The sequence below is a fragment of the Chaetura pelagica genome, unplaced genomic scaffold (genome assembly GCF_000747805.2).
Source record: "Chaetura pelagica isolate M959 unplaced genomic scaffold, ChaPel_1.0 scaffold189, whole genome shotgun sequence".
In the NCBI taxonomy this organism is placed as follows: Eukaryota; Metazoa; Chordata; class Aves; order Apodiformes; family Apodidae; genus Chaetura; species Chaetura pelagica.
Window position 1 is genome coordinate 3,157,824 of NW_009970716.1, and position 17,974 is coordinate 3,175,797.

At 40.8% G+C, this 17,974-nt stretch overlaps 1 protein-coding gene across 1 annotated transcript; it reads right to left on the reverse strand.

The window, feature by feature from the left end:
• Positions 1-982: 982 nt before the first annotated feature.
• Positions 983-6,632, reverse strand: CHRNA9 (cholinergic receptor, nicotinic, alpha 9 (neuronal)). Its single transcript, XM_010006103.1, has 5 exons — positions 6,563-6,632; positions 5,333-5,478; positions 4,435-4,589; positions 3,411-3,943; positions 983-1,539 (listed from the first exon to the last, which is right to left on the reverse strand). Exons 1-5 carry the CDS (start codon positions 6,630-6,632, stop codon positions 983-985), a joined length of 1,461 nt encoding a protein of 486 aa, XP_010004405.1.
• Between the last annotated feature and the right edge of the window lie 11,342 nt (positions 6,633-17,974).

The window sequence follows — 17,974 nt, forward strand, 5'->3', positions numbered from 1 at the left end:
TTGTGCTAAGTAATGCACAAGCAACCTCAGCATTCCTGTAAACAGTTTAAAAGTTAAGTATTCTGGAGGATGTAACAGTGGACAAGGGATACACGGAATGAACATTGGTGAAGGCCAATGAAAAAAGCAGAGGCAAAAGGTACAGCCTCCTATTTCAGCAGTCTCAAATAGCATTTAAAGGCCCATTTTGCACAAACACCTATGGGATTAAGACATTGAGGGAGGACAGGAGAAGCTTTTCCTATTATAATACTCAAGAGAAAGAGAACAGAAGAGAGGCCCTCTGACTTGGAGAGGAAATAAACCTGGAAATCCAGCTTACTGGAGCCATGGTGACAGTGGGGTAATATTAAGTCGCAGAAAATTTTTAAGAGGAAGGTCAAGGTAACCATCCTATTCAGCAAGCTCAACAAGTATTAGAAGTGAAAAGCACACCAGCCAGCAGATAGATAGGTAGAGCCTATGAAGTTATATATAAAGTGGCCAGGAAGAGCCATAACAAAAAAAAGTTAGCAAGATGAGCTAAAAAGGAAAAAAGGAATGCCATAAAGGAATTATTTCCACGAACTGCCACCATGTCACAAATACATATTATTTATTTCTAGGGGAGAGAAAAGGCTGGTCGTGTTACAAGGTGCAGAGCTGCAGCCCTGTGAACACAGTGCTCCCTGCTAGACTGTCTGCTGCATCGCTGCAATACTCCATCCCATTTTGCCTGAAGTCATGGTCACCACCACCAAGATGCAGCACAGAGTGCTTACCCAGCAGCCTTCAGGGCTGCACTCCCAAGTGAAAGGCCATGACAGTCACTAACAAACCTCTCAGCTGATCAGTCTCAACACTATGACAGCCTAGAGAATCAATTTGTTTATTGTTGCAGAATGCAAGACAAAGATCTCAAAACCACCCCTGTCCCACAGCTCCAGGGAAACAAGCCAACTCAGTATATTCAGATTTACAAAAGGAGTATTTTCATCTTCAGTTAAGCTGCTTTCCCAATGATCAGCACGCTCATAAAAAACACCATGATAAAGAAAATCCACATGAAAAATCTGTCCATCACTTTTGCAACTTTTTTCCACTCAATTCCTTTGGCCTTGTTTGCTTTATGTTCTCGAACACAATTAGCAATATACTCAATATTTTTAATTAGCATTTTGTAACAGGAACAGCAATTAACAGTCTCCCTAATATTTTCATCATTAACGCCATAGCTTTTATTCAAACTTCCATTGAGCTTCTCCTTGAGATCACAGTCATCATTCCTACAGGAAAGGTGACTCCTTACCTCTCTGTGCCTCCTCTGACATCTATCATCCCCCTCTAATTTACATTCTTCCTCCTTCTCTCTTTTCGGACTTGTGCAATTTTCACCCACATCATAAACAAAAAAGATTTTTGACATGTAGTCCAAAATAACCACCCTGGCCCATTGTGGAACAGGCTTTGCTTCTGAGCCACAGTGATGGAGATTCATTATAATGATCGTCAGTGCAGTGGAAGCTGTGATCATCGTCATAGTTGCTATGTAATACTTTCCTAGAACACAAAATAAAATCATATTACAGATGCAACTCTAAAAAAAAAATCAGTGTAACTGTAAAATATAAGATAAGTTCTAATGATAAGTGCAAGTGAAACCAGTTTTTAATTACCTGGATTATCTATACTTGGATTACACTTAATTTACCATTTAAAAACACAGATTAAAGCCATTAAAGTAAAACCTCATACTTGTTACTGGCATGCCTTTATCAGATGAGTGACTATTGTATTAGCATGGTAAATATTTGCAAGCCAAAACCTCTGATTTCTCAAAATACACTCATTCAGAAAACACCTTAAAAATGTTTATCAGGAGCCTTGCTCTTTTCCTGATGTCCGTAAAACCCCAGTGTAGACAGCTTCACCTGGCACATCTGAAATCCCGCTTCCTGATGTATTAACAAAAGTAGGGATAATGTTTTGTTGGAGCTGTTGATGCATCCCACACCAGCGTTCACATTCACACAGACCAGGGAACATCCAGACCACAACTACTGTACTGACAACTACGAGCTCAGGCACAGAGCTGAAAGGTGGTTCTGTTGCCACCCTTCTTGAGATTTGCTGTTTCTTCAGAAAGCACAAATATCAGCATAGCTAGAGCAAACAGGAACAGAATGCAAAAAGGGTGAATGCAAGTTGTGGCCCTCAGCCACTGCTTGTCACGAGGGAAGTACACAGGTGAGCAGTTAAACTGCTGTGGCTTGTGCCTGTGCAAAGAGGCAGCTCCCAGCCCTGCTGTGGTCTTGTGGAGCCTCTGCAGGAAAAGCAAGGGCTGGCATCCATGAAACAGGATGTGACACAGTCAAGTACGATGTGATCCCAGTTTCTAAAGGGGTTGGAAAGGATGGTGAGGAGAGTGTGAGAAGAGAGAAAGCAGACTGAGGTCAGGTCCTGACTCCTTAATTTAGACAGTGTGATAGGAAGGTAGGGAAGTTATTCTAGTACAGCAAGTCTGTATTCTAGGGAGTAACAGTTGCTGATGGTGTGGGAAATGCATTCAACTTTCCTATTTATGGACCAGTGTTTTGTCTCAGTTAAGCTATGCAGGTTTTCTTAGTAATAATGAAAATAAAAATTATTATCTTAATTAAGCTGGAAGCTAGAGTGAAGGTAACAGTATTTCTAGTCCTCCAGAAATCCCACCAGGATAGTTGGGCAGCCTCCAGCCCCAGGGGTGGATCAACCAGGGGCAAAAGGGTCTTGGCAGAAGGCAGGTGCTGAACACCACCCTTTTGCTACCCATCAGCTCTTTTGAACCCTCAGGCCTAGAATGAAATTCAGCATAATGGATTGCTAGGCATTATATTTCAATGTAACTATTGTCAGATATCAAGTCAACTCTGAGCATCCAACCATCTGATCTGACAGAACTGTACGTTGAAACAGTCTGACCTTGCGTGTATAGCTCTTGCTTACACTTTGTACACCGGTTCTAAAATTGTTTTCTATTACTAACTTTATTACAACATGACAAAATAATTCTCAATGTCTAATTACTTTAAATAAATACCAAATAGCTAGCTAATATAATTAAAATAAATACAAAATAACTTTGAAGAGCTTCAGCATACCTGTAAAAATTCCATGCACGTTGTATTTCACTATGTTTTAAATATGCAACACCTATACCTTATCAGAAGTCAAAAGTAACATATAGAATCATAGAATCACAGAATATTAGGGGTTTGAAGGGGCCTCCAGAGACTGTCGAGTCCAACCCTCTGCCAAAGCAGGGCCGCCTAGGGCAGGCCACACAGGAATGCATCCAGGTAGGTTTTGAAAGTCTCCAGGAAAGAAGACTCCTTGCCATAAAGTCCTGCTATTATTAAGCCATGCTTAAAGACAAAGCATGTGAAACTCACCTATCAAAGGTACACTTTCAGATGGAGGCATGATCTCTGCAACCATCAGCTGAAACACAGTCAGAGCAAGAAGAACTGTAACACCCAGAGACACTTTTTCCCCTGAGTCTGCAGGGAGATAGAATCCCAGTGGGGCCAGGAAAGAGATCAAAACACAAGGCAGCAACAGATTAAATATGTAGAATGAAGACTTCCTTTTCAAAATCAGTGTGAAGGTCACATCTGGATAAGGCTCAGAGCAGCAGCCATAAGTTACGACATTCTTAACTGCTGGCATACCGTGAATCTCCCATTCCACATCTTCTACGAAGTCAGAGAGGTCACCACTATCAAGAGAATTAATGATGTCTACCTGATTGCCATTATAGGTCCAGGACCCAAATGTAAGGTTGCACTGCTGGCTGTCAAAAGGAAAATAAGATACATCCACTACACACGAGCTCTTTGTGATAGCGGGTGCATCCCAAGTGATTTTTCCATCATATCTCAACACAACATTAGTATTCACTGGTTCTGAAAAGTCATCATCAGCCCTAAAAGACAGAAAAGTGACAGTCAGGATCAAAAGGCAACAACTTAATATGTGGGGCAGGGAGGCAGGGAAAGACCTTTGCTTCATACCATTAAAACCATGCTTCTGAAATCATGTTATTTATTTATACTAAGTTTTATTGGGAACTTACCTATCATTTACAGGTACCAGTGCCCATTAATGCCTTTGTGGACACAATCTTCCAGAGCTCTTCAGCAGCCTCAGCAGAAAACACTTCAGACTGCCAGAGTATTCAATTCCCAGCACAGAGAAATTCAGAACAGTTTTGCTGTGTAACATAATCAATTGCCAAATTCTCTCTATGGCTTTATTGCAAAATATTTAGATGATCAACAACAAATGTTAAGACAACAAACAAACCCCTTGCTAAGGTAAGGTGAAGAGATGAAAGTTCAAACTCTGTGGGTCAGTTCCTCCTTCAACCCCTTCCCTCAGACTGAATAACCAAGCTTATTTTCTCCAGTCACTCACTTGTTATACAGGACAATATCTGGTCTCCAAACCAAATTGCTTGGAATCCTGATAGAATCCAACCCATCGTATTTATCCTTGTCCCACTTGAGGTAAGCATCATACCAGCTTTGTCGAATCCATAAGTAAGCTGACAAAATTTGGTTCCTTTCATCCTGCATTAAAATGTAGAAATATTTCTAGCTGAAGGTGACAAAAATCACATCTTAGATGGAGACAACAATTGTTGTATAGCTTTAAAGTAAAGGCCAGTAAAAAAGGCCAGAATGTTGACAGGCCACAAGAGAACAAGTACACGGTGCCCATACACAGTACAAGGGGCTTGCATCCTCCCTAGCTTTAATCATAACTGTCTAAGGCTCCCAGTACATTAAGAATTTGCTTTTGTGAGCTTCAGAGTACCAAACAGCTAACAGATTCAGCCTACCAATTTCTCTGAAAGCTTGGTGAGGCCTCAAAGTTGTAATTCAGAAGTCAGAAAAGAGATTTTCTGTTCTCCTAGACATTTTCTTTTGCCTAAAAAAGTGTATCTGGCTAAACCAAATTTATTTTAAAAGTTACTTAAGGCTAAAATAGGGCGTTTATGTAGAAATTAATTGCATCTTAGAAAAAGCATTTGCTCTTTCTATTTAAAACTCTGCAAAAGTTGCCTGGAGGGTGTGATACCAACACCTAACAACAGAAGTCTTAACAGTTCAGTAAGTTAGCAAACTTAAAATGGAAATCTTAGTGCTGCAATCAGATAAGAATCTACCAAGAACTGGAGAACATGACCCTCGCGAGGAAGGATTATTGAAGTTGTCACAACAAAATGCAAGCTGCCTTTCCTACTCCAAGCAAAAGGTTTACAGCTAGTACATTTCCACATACCTTTAGAAAAACAGAACTGCACTCTTACCATATCTTTAATTTGGGACAATGTTATCTGAAGGGTGACATTCAGTACTTTATCTGTGTCTTCCACTGGTATTAGAGCATTTGAGTAGTCTTCAAACAGTTCATTAAACAGCATGTGAGCGTATTTTCCTTTCGCTGATTTTACATCTAGGTAACATTTATTCAGCACATCAGGTTAAGAACTGAGCAGTAGCAGAAGATACCCTCTTTCTACAGCTTCAAGTAGCATTTGCTGCAACTATATTAAACATTCACACAATGTTGAATATATAATTTAGTGCAAAACCAGAAGTATACCTAATGAAGCTATTCAAATAAGGACAGCATTCACCTGTAGAAAACGAACAGCTAATTCTAGCATTCCACACCCACCAAAAAACCCCTCTACATCCATAGATTCCTGCCTGTTTTGAAGGTAAATATCAGTACTTTTATTTTACTGATGTCTTTCATAGACAAAGAGATTACTGACTTACAGTCATACATTTGCCAAACTAAAGTTAGAAGCAAAGTCTGAGGCCAAACCTGTTCCCTGGCTAACAACTTCTGATTTTTCCCTAGATGCAGCACTGAGATTCATGCTACTTTCAGAATTTACTCTTTCTTTTTTAACTACCTCCTGGAAAAAGTCTGAGCTGCTGTTTTTCACAAATTGGCAACTGCATAACTGCATGATGAGCACATCCTTGCACTAACACCTTTTCCAAACCATGTACTTAGAGATGGTTCCTGCTATCCAGGCTTAGTCACTAAAGATGACTCACTGAAACTTTAGGGTTTAAACGACAGTTTTACTGTTCCACACCATTTTGTGCATCACAGTTCCTGTAGGCAATCTTTGTATTACTTTTAGATAGATTCTCACATTCTGCCAGCAAAGGGCAAAGACAGTAACATTCAAGACTTGCACAAATGCCAGCTGGCACTACCTAGGAAGCAAGTGCTTTGGAGTGTATCACTCTCTGGTGACTCACAGTGACTTCAAGGACTAATCAAAGCAAACCTTTCTGATTAAAAAGAAATCCTAGCAAATCAAAGCTTCACAAAGAATGTTTAAGTTCTAGCTGTACATGACCATCTTCCACTTCGTCTTTGCATCAATGAGGCAAAATAAAATGAAACAGATGAAAGACTTGAAGACTTCAACTGTGTAAGACATATCAGGACAGTAGCTCCTATCTGAGTAAAATAAACCTCAATGCAACATTTAGGTATTGAGCAGTATTCTCACCTTGAAGCATCACTGCTGTAAACAGCAACCAGAGAGAGATGGAGAAGGAGGACAGGCTATTTCTCTTCATTTCTGGATCTTAAATAAAACTGTTCACTCACGGGCACGAAACGTTTATCGTCATGCAAAATGAAAGAAAAAATAAAAATCAAGTTGCACAGCTATGTAAAGATGCTGAGGCACTGATGAGCTGCTAGAAGCAACTCGGTCGTCCCGCAGCAGCTGTCAGAGCCCCAGAGCGGCCCCTCCCTCCGTAACCTGAGAGCTGCCTGCTCCGAAGCTAATGCCGAGGAAAACAAACGGATGGGGTATCAGTAGGAAAACTACATTGCATTGCATTTTTTTACTACAAACCACAGAATCACAGTATGTTAGTAAGACTCGGCCCAATTAATGAAGAACCCTTCCACATTTCCTCACTGAGGCACGTTTTACTGCCCCTATGTTTAGCAGCAGCTTGCTCAGAACCCTCACAAAAGAGTGATCTGCCCCAGTGCCTTACTTGGTACAGTCACACTGTGTATTACACATCCAACGTGTAATATACAAAAAAACCCACAGCCTACCTACTACCAGGGTGACAAGACAATGTTTTCACCAACCAAAGTCGCACTAGGGGGAAGAGACAGAGCTACACCAAAGTTGGACAAAACGGGCAACACTTGCACTAGCCCAACATTGCTGTGCAAGCAAAACTTTCCACGGAGGCACACAAGTGAGAGCAGTTCTCAGCACAGTAAATCAGGAGCAAAACTGGACTCTGCAGATAGAATGCTATTTCCTAATACAATACAATTTTTCCCAGATGAGCTTAATAAGACATTACAAAGAATTACAGAGCTAGTGGAAAGCTCTTGCATTTAGTCAAAAGACTTCCTGGAGAGAACTATGAATATGAAACAATACTAAACCTGGCCTTCCTTCTACCCCGATGTTCAGAACTCCATTAGCTCTGCCTATGCTACACGTTGCCAAGTTAGTTTCTTAGTACTGCAGGCATTCTCTTACAAGTTTCTCAAAGCCAAGAGATTACTTCCTCCTTTCTACAGTCTAATCCATCATATACTGCAATCCATTTTGCCATCCTTTTAGAACAGGTAACAGGAAATAGCCACTAAAATAGAAAGGTGAAAATGTAGAATGAACTACCAGCAAAAAGAATTGATTCATAATAGGTCTGATCCACACAAAATATAAAATACTGTTGCTTTACTCCTGTGCAGCCTTTTGGCTAGAAGGAAGCTGATCCCTCCATGCACATAATTCTGTATATTAGCACTCCTCACACACACTGACTAATGTTTGTGCTTTTGTGGGGTCTATAAATCAATTACATTTATGACCAGGTTTAATAGGTAAACAATAAATAATTTCAGTCAAAGCACCTGTAATGAAATCCATCACCATCACTTCATTTGCTGAATTGTCAAAGGGGAAAAAAGTGGAAAATAGCTTAGATGTCAGGAAGGTCAGGGCAGCCCACAGGCAGTATGTAATAACCTGCTTTTTCTGTGGGGAAATGGATGGTGTTAGAGACAACAAAAATCGGAGACAAAAGTTGAAATATTTCTGAATGGAGTCTGATCAGTGCATTCCCTGAGGACAGCTTTAGTCTACAGCACATGGCCACTATGTCAGCAAGTAGCTGCTCTTTCACTGCAGCAGTAGCTGCTGCCACTACAAGAGTGACCAGGGGTACTGCTTTAAAGTGTGCTATCAACACTACAGGAACCAGGACTAACCCTTCCTTTGCCACAGGCTCAAGACAATCCTGTGACCAGTTACACCAGGAATATACACCTGTGAAATCGTGCAGACTGATTTGTTTGCCTAAGATCACATACATTAAAGAACCCTGCATCTTTATTGTAGTATCTTCTTGAAGGAAGCTGCAGGTTCTCAAAAGACAAGACAAGAACCATGCTTATGTGTTGTTTACTCAATTTATTTGTATAAACACGTATATTCCGTGTTTATAATTACAAACTTGAAAAGGGATTGATCATAAGATATTTTGATCTATCATATTTCCAGTCATCACATATACCCAATAGTTGCCACACACGGGACATACAGACAGGCAAACATGAGCACACTTACACAAGATCACTTGTTATGCTTAAAATGCTGCATTGATCACACAGTGCTTGTAAAAATAAAACTAAAGTAGAAATTAGAAATCCAAAAGGGTTTCTAATATTACAGATACAATAAATTTAACAATCTTAGTAGGCCAGACCATCTAGCTTCTTTACTTTTGTTCACAAGACTGATCTGTAATTTTAACCAAATGTCCCTAACATAGACATTGTGTGAAGAGCAAGTATTAACATTAATTGTTATTCATAGATCTGAGAGATTAATCTACAAACTCATGCTTCCTCAGAATATAGTTTTAAATTGTGGCATAACCTAGGGCAATGCTACTACCAGATCAAACAGCCACTCTATTTAACATCTGAATGGAGCTTACATGGTTAAGCACGTCTCTATTTTTACAGTAAGAAGTTCTGCTACAAATTAATTAAGGAATTAATATACGAAGCGGCTTGCAAAAATAATGTGAGAAAAGTCACAGGTGTTTGTAAGTTAGAACCAAGCCATTAACCTCTCCCCGAACTAGATTCGTTCCCAGCAAAATCCCAAGTTACCTGGCTGGAGCACGTGTACCAGCAGATGGCCCTGTTCGCCAGCCTACTGAGCTACCCGGAGATTCAAGGCGATTTTCGGCTATCGCACAAAAATCTCATCGCATTTTGCTCCGATTAATTTCACTGATTATTTGCCTTACATTTGCTATAAGAACAAGATGAGAAAATATGCTCTTCTAAATAAAAGCAGATAAGCAGAAGGAACAAAGCCACTTAGTGCCTGAATCCAGCTCTCGGGTCAGCCTATCATATTAAACCGGTCACGAGAGGGTTTCAGGGCAAATAAATACGTGTAATTGTCAGCGACGGTATGATACAAAACCACATTTAGACCACAGGCCGCTTCTGCTGATCCAGAGAGCAGTTAAGGCTCATGGCACAACACCCAACTCTGCTTTCACATGTTTTGTTCAAACATTTGACTTTGAGAATGTGCGTGGGCTATAGACAGAGCAGAACATTGTGGTCATGCTTACATTTAGTGGGACAAGAGCTTACCATTCATTCTTACATTCAGCTTCTACACCACTCACGTGTAACACATGTAGCTCTTTATGGTTCTAGGCAAACACACATGCTGCCATCCAGACAACATCCAAAAAATCTGAATACATTTTACTGCCATGTAAGGGAAGTTTGCCTCGCATGCTGTTTAAGGACAGACTGAAGTGGAGATTACATGGGAGGGATCTCTTTCCTATTAAAACTTCCAACTTTAGATATTTATCTTAGCCAACTATAAGCACAGTGGGGAAAAAAATGTTAAAAAGTTTATTTAAAAATCTGTTCTTTCAGTTCAACAAATCTTTCCTGCCTAAAATAATAATTTGCTCCCAAGGCTGAGGTTTTGACATGTACATTTCAGGTTTTATTTTAATGGATTCTTACCATTAAGACTGTTGAAGCCTCCAACTTTAAAAGGTGCAGATACAGTATTATCACAGTCCTCAGTGCTTTGTACCACTCATAATCCATCCCTTCATCAGAGACAATAAAGAAGAACAGATTGGTTTCTAAGCACAGTTTGTAAGAAGTGTCTCACAGTCTGCTTCTGCCTTGCTGCCAATTTTTCTCCCCAGAAGCTGTTGCATTCACAGCATTTGCTACAGAACGTTATTTTGTGATGGGGTCAAGCAGCACACTTACTCTTCAGAGCTAAACTTCTCCCCTTAGACTACTGAAGCCTTAACAGCAGGGGTAGCCACAGCTCTTCTTGCCAGTAGAGTAGCCTCACTCTGCCTGCTCTGGAGAATACAGCACATCATTTAGATGCAGCCTACTTCCTCTCCACCTCATTTTTTCTCAACCACCTACTGCCTCCTCCTTCCTTCTCTTTAAAAATCCCCTACCACCTGAAACTACCATACTCATTCATATTTTCTTCCACTCAGCTCTACACATGGAAGATAGGAAATACATTAGGAAGCATTCACACTGTCAGGTCCTGAGAAAATGCAGAATATTAGCCACATTTTCCAGAGATGGGAAATCCTACTTTGCACGTTACAGATGAGTTTTTCTGAATATAAATTTTATTTGGGTCCACTTACACAGGCAGCCCTACTGACCATCTCTCAACATCTGAAACAGAGAAACATTTTGCCCCTAGAAGACTTGTATTATTTAATGTGATCTCAAATGCAGCAAGTTCATACTTTTTCACCAAAGGCTTGCAACCTGACTGGTATTTTGTCCAGCCCTGATAAGCATTCAGTATTGTCCTGGTTTGAGCCAGGATGAAGCCAATTTTTCTTTTTACTGATTTTTTTTTCCTTCAGTAAGCTTTCTTGTAACTAGCAACAGTGTGTTCTGCTAGGCTGATAAGACAGTGGAATGTTTTTCTAACTACTGAGGCTTCAAGGCTGCACCTTCACTCTGCCGGCTCAGACACTATGGGGAGATCTGTGACCCCCCCCGTAGGAGGCTGAGTTAGACAGACAGCAAAATTGGCCAAAGATATTCCATTCCATGTATCTACGTAAGCTCAGAGGAAGGTCAGAGATCACAGAAGACAACTTCCTTCTTTCTTTTTCTTCCCTTCTCTTCCGTCCATGGCCAGCGTCCAGGGAGGACTCTGTTCATCCATCACCGTTGATCCTCAGGCTTGATCTCTCGTGACCCCCATAACTCTCTGCTTTCTCCAGCAGCAGCTTCAGGATTCCTCGGGACTCTTCCCAGTTCAGGGAAGTGCTGTGGGAGTTGCTGGGGGTGGGGGGAGGCGAGAGGTTTTTTGCCCATACCTGAATATATCTGTATATAATTGTATATATTTTCTTGTATGATTCATTAGTGTTTTAATTAAAGTTGTGTAGTTTAGTTTTCAATCCAGCCAAGTCTCTCTCTTTTTCTCTCTCTCCTTCCCTACCTGGGTGGGAGGGGGAGGGGATCGAGAGCATTGTTGTCGGACCTGAGTCAAACTGTGACAAGTATCTGACAGAATTAAGAGCTATTTTTTAATTTTTCTATCAGAAAATTTTTTTATATACAGCTCTCTCTCATTGGGATCATTTCCAGCTTTGTATCATGCCCCTGAATGGCTGATCCCAGGATCCATAGTCTACACAAAGACAACCTCTAAGCCTAGACACCTCTTCCAGAGCACAGGTTTGCTCTGACAGGCAGCCTGATGCTCTAAAACAAACTGGAGAAATATTTCTACCCTGTCACAAGGGTGCAGACAGACTCAGGGCTCTTCCTCTATGTGATTGCTCTTGAGCCATGGAATACAGCACATTATCTCAGCTTTCCAAAGTAGAGAGAAGCTGCCCAGCTACCACTGCAGGATGAAGACAACTCTCTTCCCCAGAAAGCAATTCCTTCAGCTTGTGTGCACATCACAAAAATCTGATACTAAACTGGAATCTGAAGAAGCAAGACCAAAGGGCAACAGTTAAGATACTATCTCAAAAATTAATATGTGCTCCAAAATTCAGAGAAGGGTGGTAACATCCCTTTAAAACACTACCAAAAATCATGTTCACGAGGATCTCTGCATAGAATCTAGCATCCCCTGAAATCCTCTGCTTTCCTGCCAAGTTCACATCCCTCTTACAACACATAATATGATACATCTAAACTTCTGTGTTCTTATCTGAGTTCAAGAGTTCCCTACAAAGAGCTAAGGCTCATGCTATGCACTAAATTCAGTGGCTGAAAAGCCAGGATGTCAAAAGATGATTAAGACAAGTTAAAAAAAAAAAAAAAAAAAGCAGACCATAGTGTATAATACTAAACTTTTACTGTGTTTTCAAGGAATTCACAGAACTCCAACTGCAAAATGACTGCTCAAACAGTATGAATACATGTTATTTCAGTGTTGTATACAATTCTACTTATGTTGTAATACAAATCTCTTTGAAAAAGACACTAAGCATTTATATTGCAAAATTTGTCATTATCTATTTTTTTCTGTTCCATCTTATCACACACATCAATCTACCTAGGTGATTTCTCCATGCTCCCAGAATTTAGAGGAACAAAAATACTGCTGCACTCATATTCCAAAATACCGACCTTAGCAAACCACTCCAAGAGGAAGGGGCTTTTTCTAAACCAAATAAATTAGTTTCCAAGCTTACATATATTGCAGAGCTGCCCACTTTAAAACACTCCAAGAAACCAAATGGGGGAGGAGAACTCTAAATTATCACAATGCATTTACACCTGAACAAACCTCCCTGTAGGATAAGGCAAACAGCAGCTACTTATCTCTTTGAGGGAGAAGAGTTTTCAATAAATCGTGGATTTAGCTACTGAAACATTTTACAGTATGTGGGTACTGACATTCTTGAGGATGTCCTAGCACAAACACAGCTACATTATGCAATGGACTGAGGGGGGAGAAAATCTTCTTGAGCAAAATACTGTAGAAAACCTGCAGTTTTATTCAAACTCTGCATCTAGGCTTGTTCTGGCACAAGGGAATTGTTTCGATCTTGGGTACAAAGAACCACCGTTTCAGCTGAAGATTGCATCCCTTGTCTTAAGCATCTGAGCACAGTGGCCGCAGACCAGTTAAGGAAGCTGTGTTCATACCATCAGTTTTCATCTGCAAAATTCTAAGCAATTGTCCAATACCAAGATACTGGTTCCTTTTTTTCAACCCACAACAAATGCAACTAAATGAAAGCTTAGAACTTCCATGGGAAAAAAAGTTCAAGTGTTAATATAGGGAGTCACCAGAAAGCAACATCCTTTTCTTTGTATAACTGGGCTGAAAAAAACTTGTTTTGCCCATAATGCAAAGGATTTGCCATATAGAAGTGTTAGACTACAATACTGATCTGAATCTTATTTTTCAAGTTTTGTGGAAGATGATGAGGTATGAAAGCTGTTAAGACAAAAATCCCGTGCTCTAACATTAAAATGCTACTACAACCACATATTAAAACTAGTTGGTTTGTGTGCTTTGGAAAACGCTGCTTGCCTGCCAACATTTGGCAGGGGGCTGTGAAATACCTCTGCCAATTGTTCAGCTGCCATTAGCTTGAGGAAAGGCATTTTATTCTGAAACAGAACCAAGATGTTGGGAGAAAATGCAAGAGAGAATACTGCACAGCTTATAGCTATGCTAGAGCTATAAGAAAATCCTACAGTCATTCTGCAGTTATAGCTTTTGGGAAATGTACTCTGAAATGCAAAAGCCATTTCCTCAAACTAGTATAAAAGCACTAGTGTAAGAATTCTGCAGTGGCTTACTTCTGGGCTCTAACAAAAGCAGCACCTTTACATGGCTATTTTAGAGAGCTGCTCCTAATCCAATAGTACTAATGACTGAGGTATGGTCAAGTCTGGACTCTGATGGATAATTTATTTGCTCTTGGTGGGAAGCTATACATAAGGAAAAAAGCAATGGGATTTGTGCTACATGCTGTTTCTCTTTCTTTCTGCCAGCACCTCAAGGCAATGTAAGTTACAAATAAGATACTGGAATGGTTGAGCAACATGCTGCAGTGAATACACAGCCAGCTTCAGAAAATGAGATGGCAACACATGGTATCTCATTGGAAGAGTAGCAGTTGGTGCATTCAGCACAATACTAATGCTTTACTCACCATCTCAGTTTTATTTGCCACATAAAAGGAGACCTATAGCTCCAACGAGTAATTATAGATCAAGCACTGCATTTAAAACCCTGTTATCTGAAAATAGGCCAGCCTATCAAAACAGAGCTGTTTGAAAAGCTAATTACCCCTGTGATGGCTGTTCCTTAAAACCCAATTTATCTTCTCAATGCTCAGATCAGAATTCAATGAAGTTGATAGAGTTGATTCTTTGCCATCTCTCCAGCTGCTTCTCAGATTTTACTTCCACTTAGCAGTGTACAATACAAAAAACTCTGGCTACAGCTACAGAATATAAGTAGAAATCAGAACAAAGGTAATTCTTCTTTTCATGTATCACACAGACATTACAGATAAGACAGGCATCCCAGTATTGTAGAGCATTCATATGGCATTTATTTGCCAAACACCGGGCTCACCAGAAGACAGTCTCAACTCTTAAGTTTAAAAACAGCACATATATTAAAGGTCCTAGTACTCATACAGCCACTCCTGTCTTACTAGAACACCCATTTACGCTCTAAAAATATTTGCAAGGCACCCCATTGGGAAAGCAAAATTTATGAATGAAATCAATTAAATGGGAGTGTCCCAGAAGGGAGTTAAATGGTCAGGCACATCCACTGAGCTTGCTTTTGACTCCTCAGCAAAACACTCGTTTTGACTCCTCCCAGGTCTGTAACACTGGTGCAGCTACTTGAACCTACTTGTATTGAGGCTAAAGACAGAGATAATTTGCTGTCACAGGTAAAACAGACTCAACTTGGGAAAAATTAATGTATTGCCAATTAAAGTCTTTGGGTACTGGAAAACATAAATAAGAACCTGACAGCCCCTATTCTCTTCCTACAGAGGTCACCCCTGCAGTTCCCCCTCCCCTCACTACCAAAACTGTGGTACATACAGCTTGTACCTCGCCCTTTCACAGCAAGGGAAGAGACAGTACTGTAAGTTGGCATGCCCGTGTGCAGCATAAGCCAGAAAGCATACACAGCACATACACAGGGGATAACAAAAAAAAAATTCCATCAAAGCTTCCACAGAGCACAAAGCAGTTCCTTATCCAGGTGTGTTCCAAGTATCTGCTCAGCCTAACCAGCAGCAGCAGCTGGCAGGCACCTCAGGATAAGTTGCTGGGCAGATGCTATATTTGCATTACCTTAGCTGTATTTACGCTCAGATTTCATGCACAGAAACAGAAATTACTACACAAACAGTCATTTCCAGTGAACAAAGCCACACAATGAAGACAGCTTTTGGCTGAACTGCAATTAAAACAAAGATGTCACATATGACTGTAACCATGGAAGTACTGTTGCACTGTAGTTAATTCCCAGAGTGAACACAATGCCACTCTCATAGTAAAGATAGTGCTGCCCTACATAGACAATGTTAGTTTCTACTAATTTGAAGTCTCAGAAGTCATGGCTAGTTATTCACATGGAGATCAAGCCAGCATTAAATTTTAGCAAGCTCCCACATTTATGGAACCCACACTTTGTTAGGCAGAGACACAGAGCAGAATAAGATACAAAACTAGGCTGCTTGGCATTAATCATAGTCCAGGTTTGGAGCAGTGATAGTAATAAGGGTGATCAAAAGGCTTGCTCACCACAGGTCTCAGCCAGAGGACTGTGACTCAACATCTCCCTTACCAGTGCAGCCATATGGTGAAAAATACATTCCACCACATGCTACCGAAGTACTACACACAGTATAAATGCAAAATTAGAAGCACTCAAGCCATGGTACTTTGACTATTGTAGAAAAGTAGCTTAAAATTCAAGCAAAAAAGAGAGCAGGTTGAATTAGGGACAGCAAGTATCACATCCTAAGGAAATTATTAACTTTTAAGTGAACCATGTGCTATCCTTGTTATTTAAAATACTGATTAGGCTAATTATGCTCAGAGGGAATTGTGTCTAGCAGATCAAATGAAATCTTTTCAGCGGCAGAGTCTGCTGAATAGAAAAGCTGTCCCATTTAAGCAGTAAAAGATACCACTTGAAACATCTCGTGAATATCAGGATTTTAAAATCTCATGCTTTGGTGCCTGTTATCGGGCTAATAATATAGCTTATATTTTCCTTTTGACCTTAGTGACATACGTTAATTTTAAGAAGTGCACAGCTATGCCAAAACACATGACAATTCAACTACCTCTTGTTTTACAAGGAATACTTTAAACTCTCAAGAGTTTTCCTTCAGAGCTTGAGTCTGGTTGTCATTCATTGCTCTCAGAGCCAAGATTACAATTTCTTCTGTCCAGGGGAGTGGTGAAGTCACCATCCCTGGAGGTGTTAAAAAAAAAAAAGTGCACTCTTAAGGACAAGGTTTAGTTGGCATGGTGGTGTTGGGCTGACAGTTGAACTTTATGATCTGAGAGGTCTTTTCCAACCTGACTGCTTCTATGATTCTGAGTAAAGGACAACAATATTAATAGTAGGCAGAAACTGTTTTTAAAAAGGAAACATTTATTAATTACACTATACAAAACTGTCTGCAGATTTTCTCTGTCAAGACAGACAGACAAGGTCCACACACAGCAGGTTTGACACTCCCCCACCCTCAACACACAGACAACACAGGCTGCAACTGTGAGCAAACTTCAAAGATCACTGTGAGGTAGAATAATAATAATTTCAGGTGTTAAAACTACATACTGCCAAAGACTAGAAACTATACAGCTAGAAGCCAACTCTACAGAAATAAGGTCATGCATTAGCTTCTAATTCCCCATTGGTCTCCATGGGTATGGTCTCTCTGGCACCAGGCAGGGCCACCTCGCCAGGCGAGTGATGTCTTCCCCAGCATACCCGTAGCCTGCAGCAGTGACTGCAGTCCCCAGCCAGAAGGAATGCACACCATAATGCTCCGGGCACAGCCCCAGCAGCTGCAGAGCACATCGGAAAACTGTCAGGAACTCCCTCTTTGTTACAGTCCTATTATCCGAGTGCATAAAGAGGGGTCCCTCCAGCTGAGATCGCACTGTCAGGTAGCTCCGGAGGGCCAGAACAGGGCACACCCACGGCTCTCCAGACAACGAAAGGCTGATCACATGTCTCTCCTGACTCACAGGAGAGTTATTCAGGGTAAACACGGCTCTCCTCTCCATCAGCTGGAGATCACTCAGGTACAGCAGCTCAGGCTGCAGCCCATGACAGTTCTTTGCCACCATCTCTCCTATGCGAAGAGCCCCAAAAAAAGCTACAGTAAACAACGCACGAAACAGTAGGCATTCGTAGTGAGTTGTGCAGACAGACTCCAGAGCTCCTAAGAGAGACCGCAGCATCTCAACTGTTACAGGCAAGTATTTATCCCTCAGGATACCTGCCTGGCGCTTCAATCCTCTCACCATGCAGCGGGTGAGAGGATCTTGTAGAGGATCAGGATTGCCAGTCAATTTTGATAAGTAAGATAGTGCTGCCACATACATCACTGTCTTTGAGGATGCACAAGTAGATTCCACAGCCAAAAACCCTCTAACTTGCTCCGCTGGAACAGGCCAGACTGCAGGCATTCCCATGCTTTTCCTAAAGCCAAGGAATTTCTTCAGTCCTTCCAGGTAGCCTTGCCAAAGCTTGCTATTCCCTGAGTACTCCAACAGTGACAAAGTCTTCAGAGGCCAAGGTCCTAAGGGATGTTTCTGAGGAGAACTTCCTACAATAGAGAATCCTTGTTAGCACATGCTGACAACA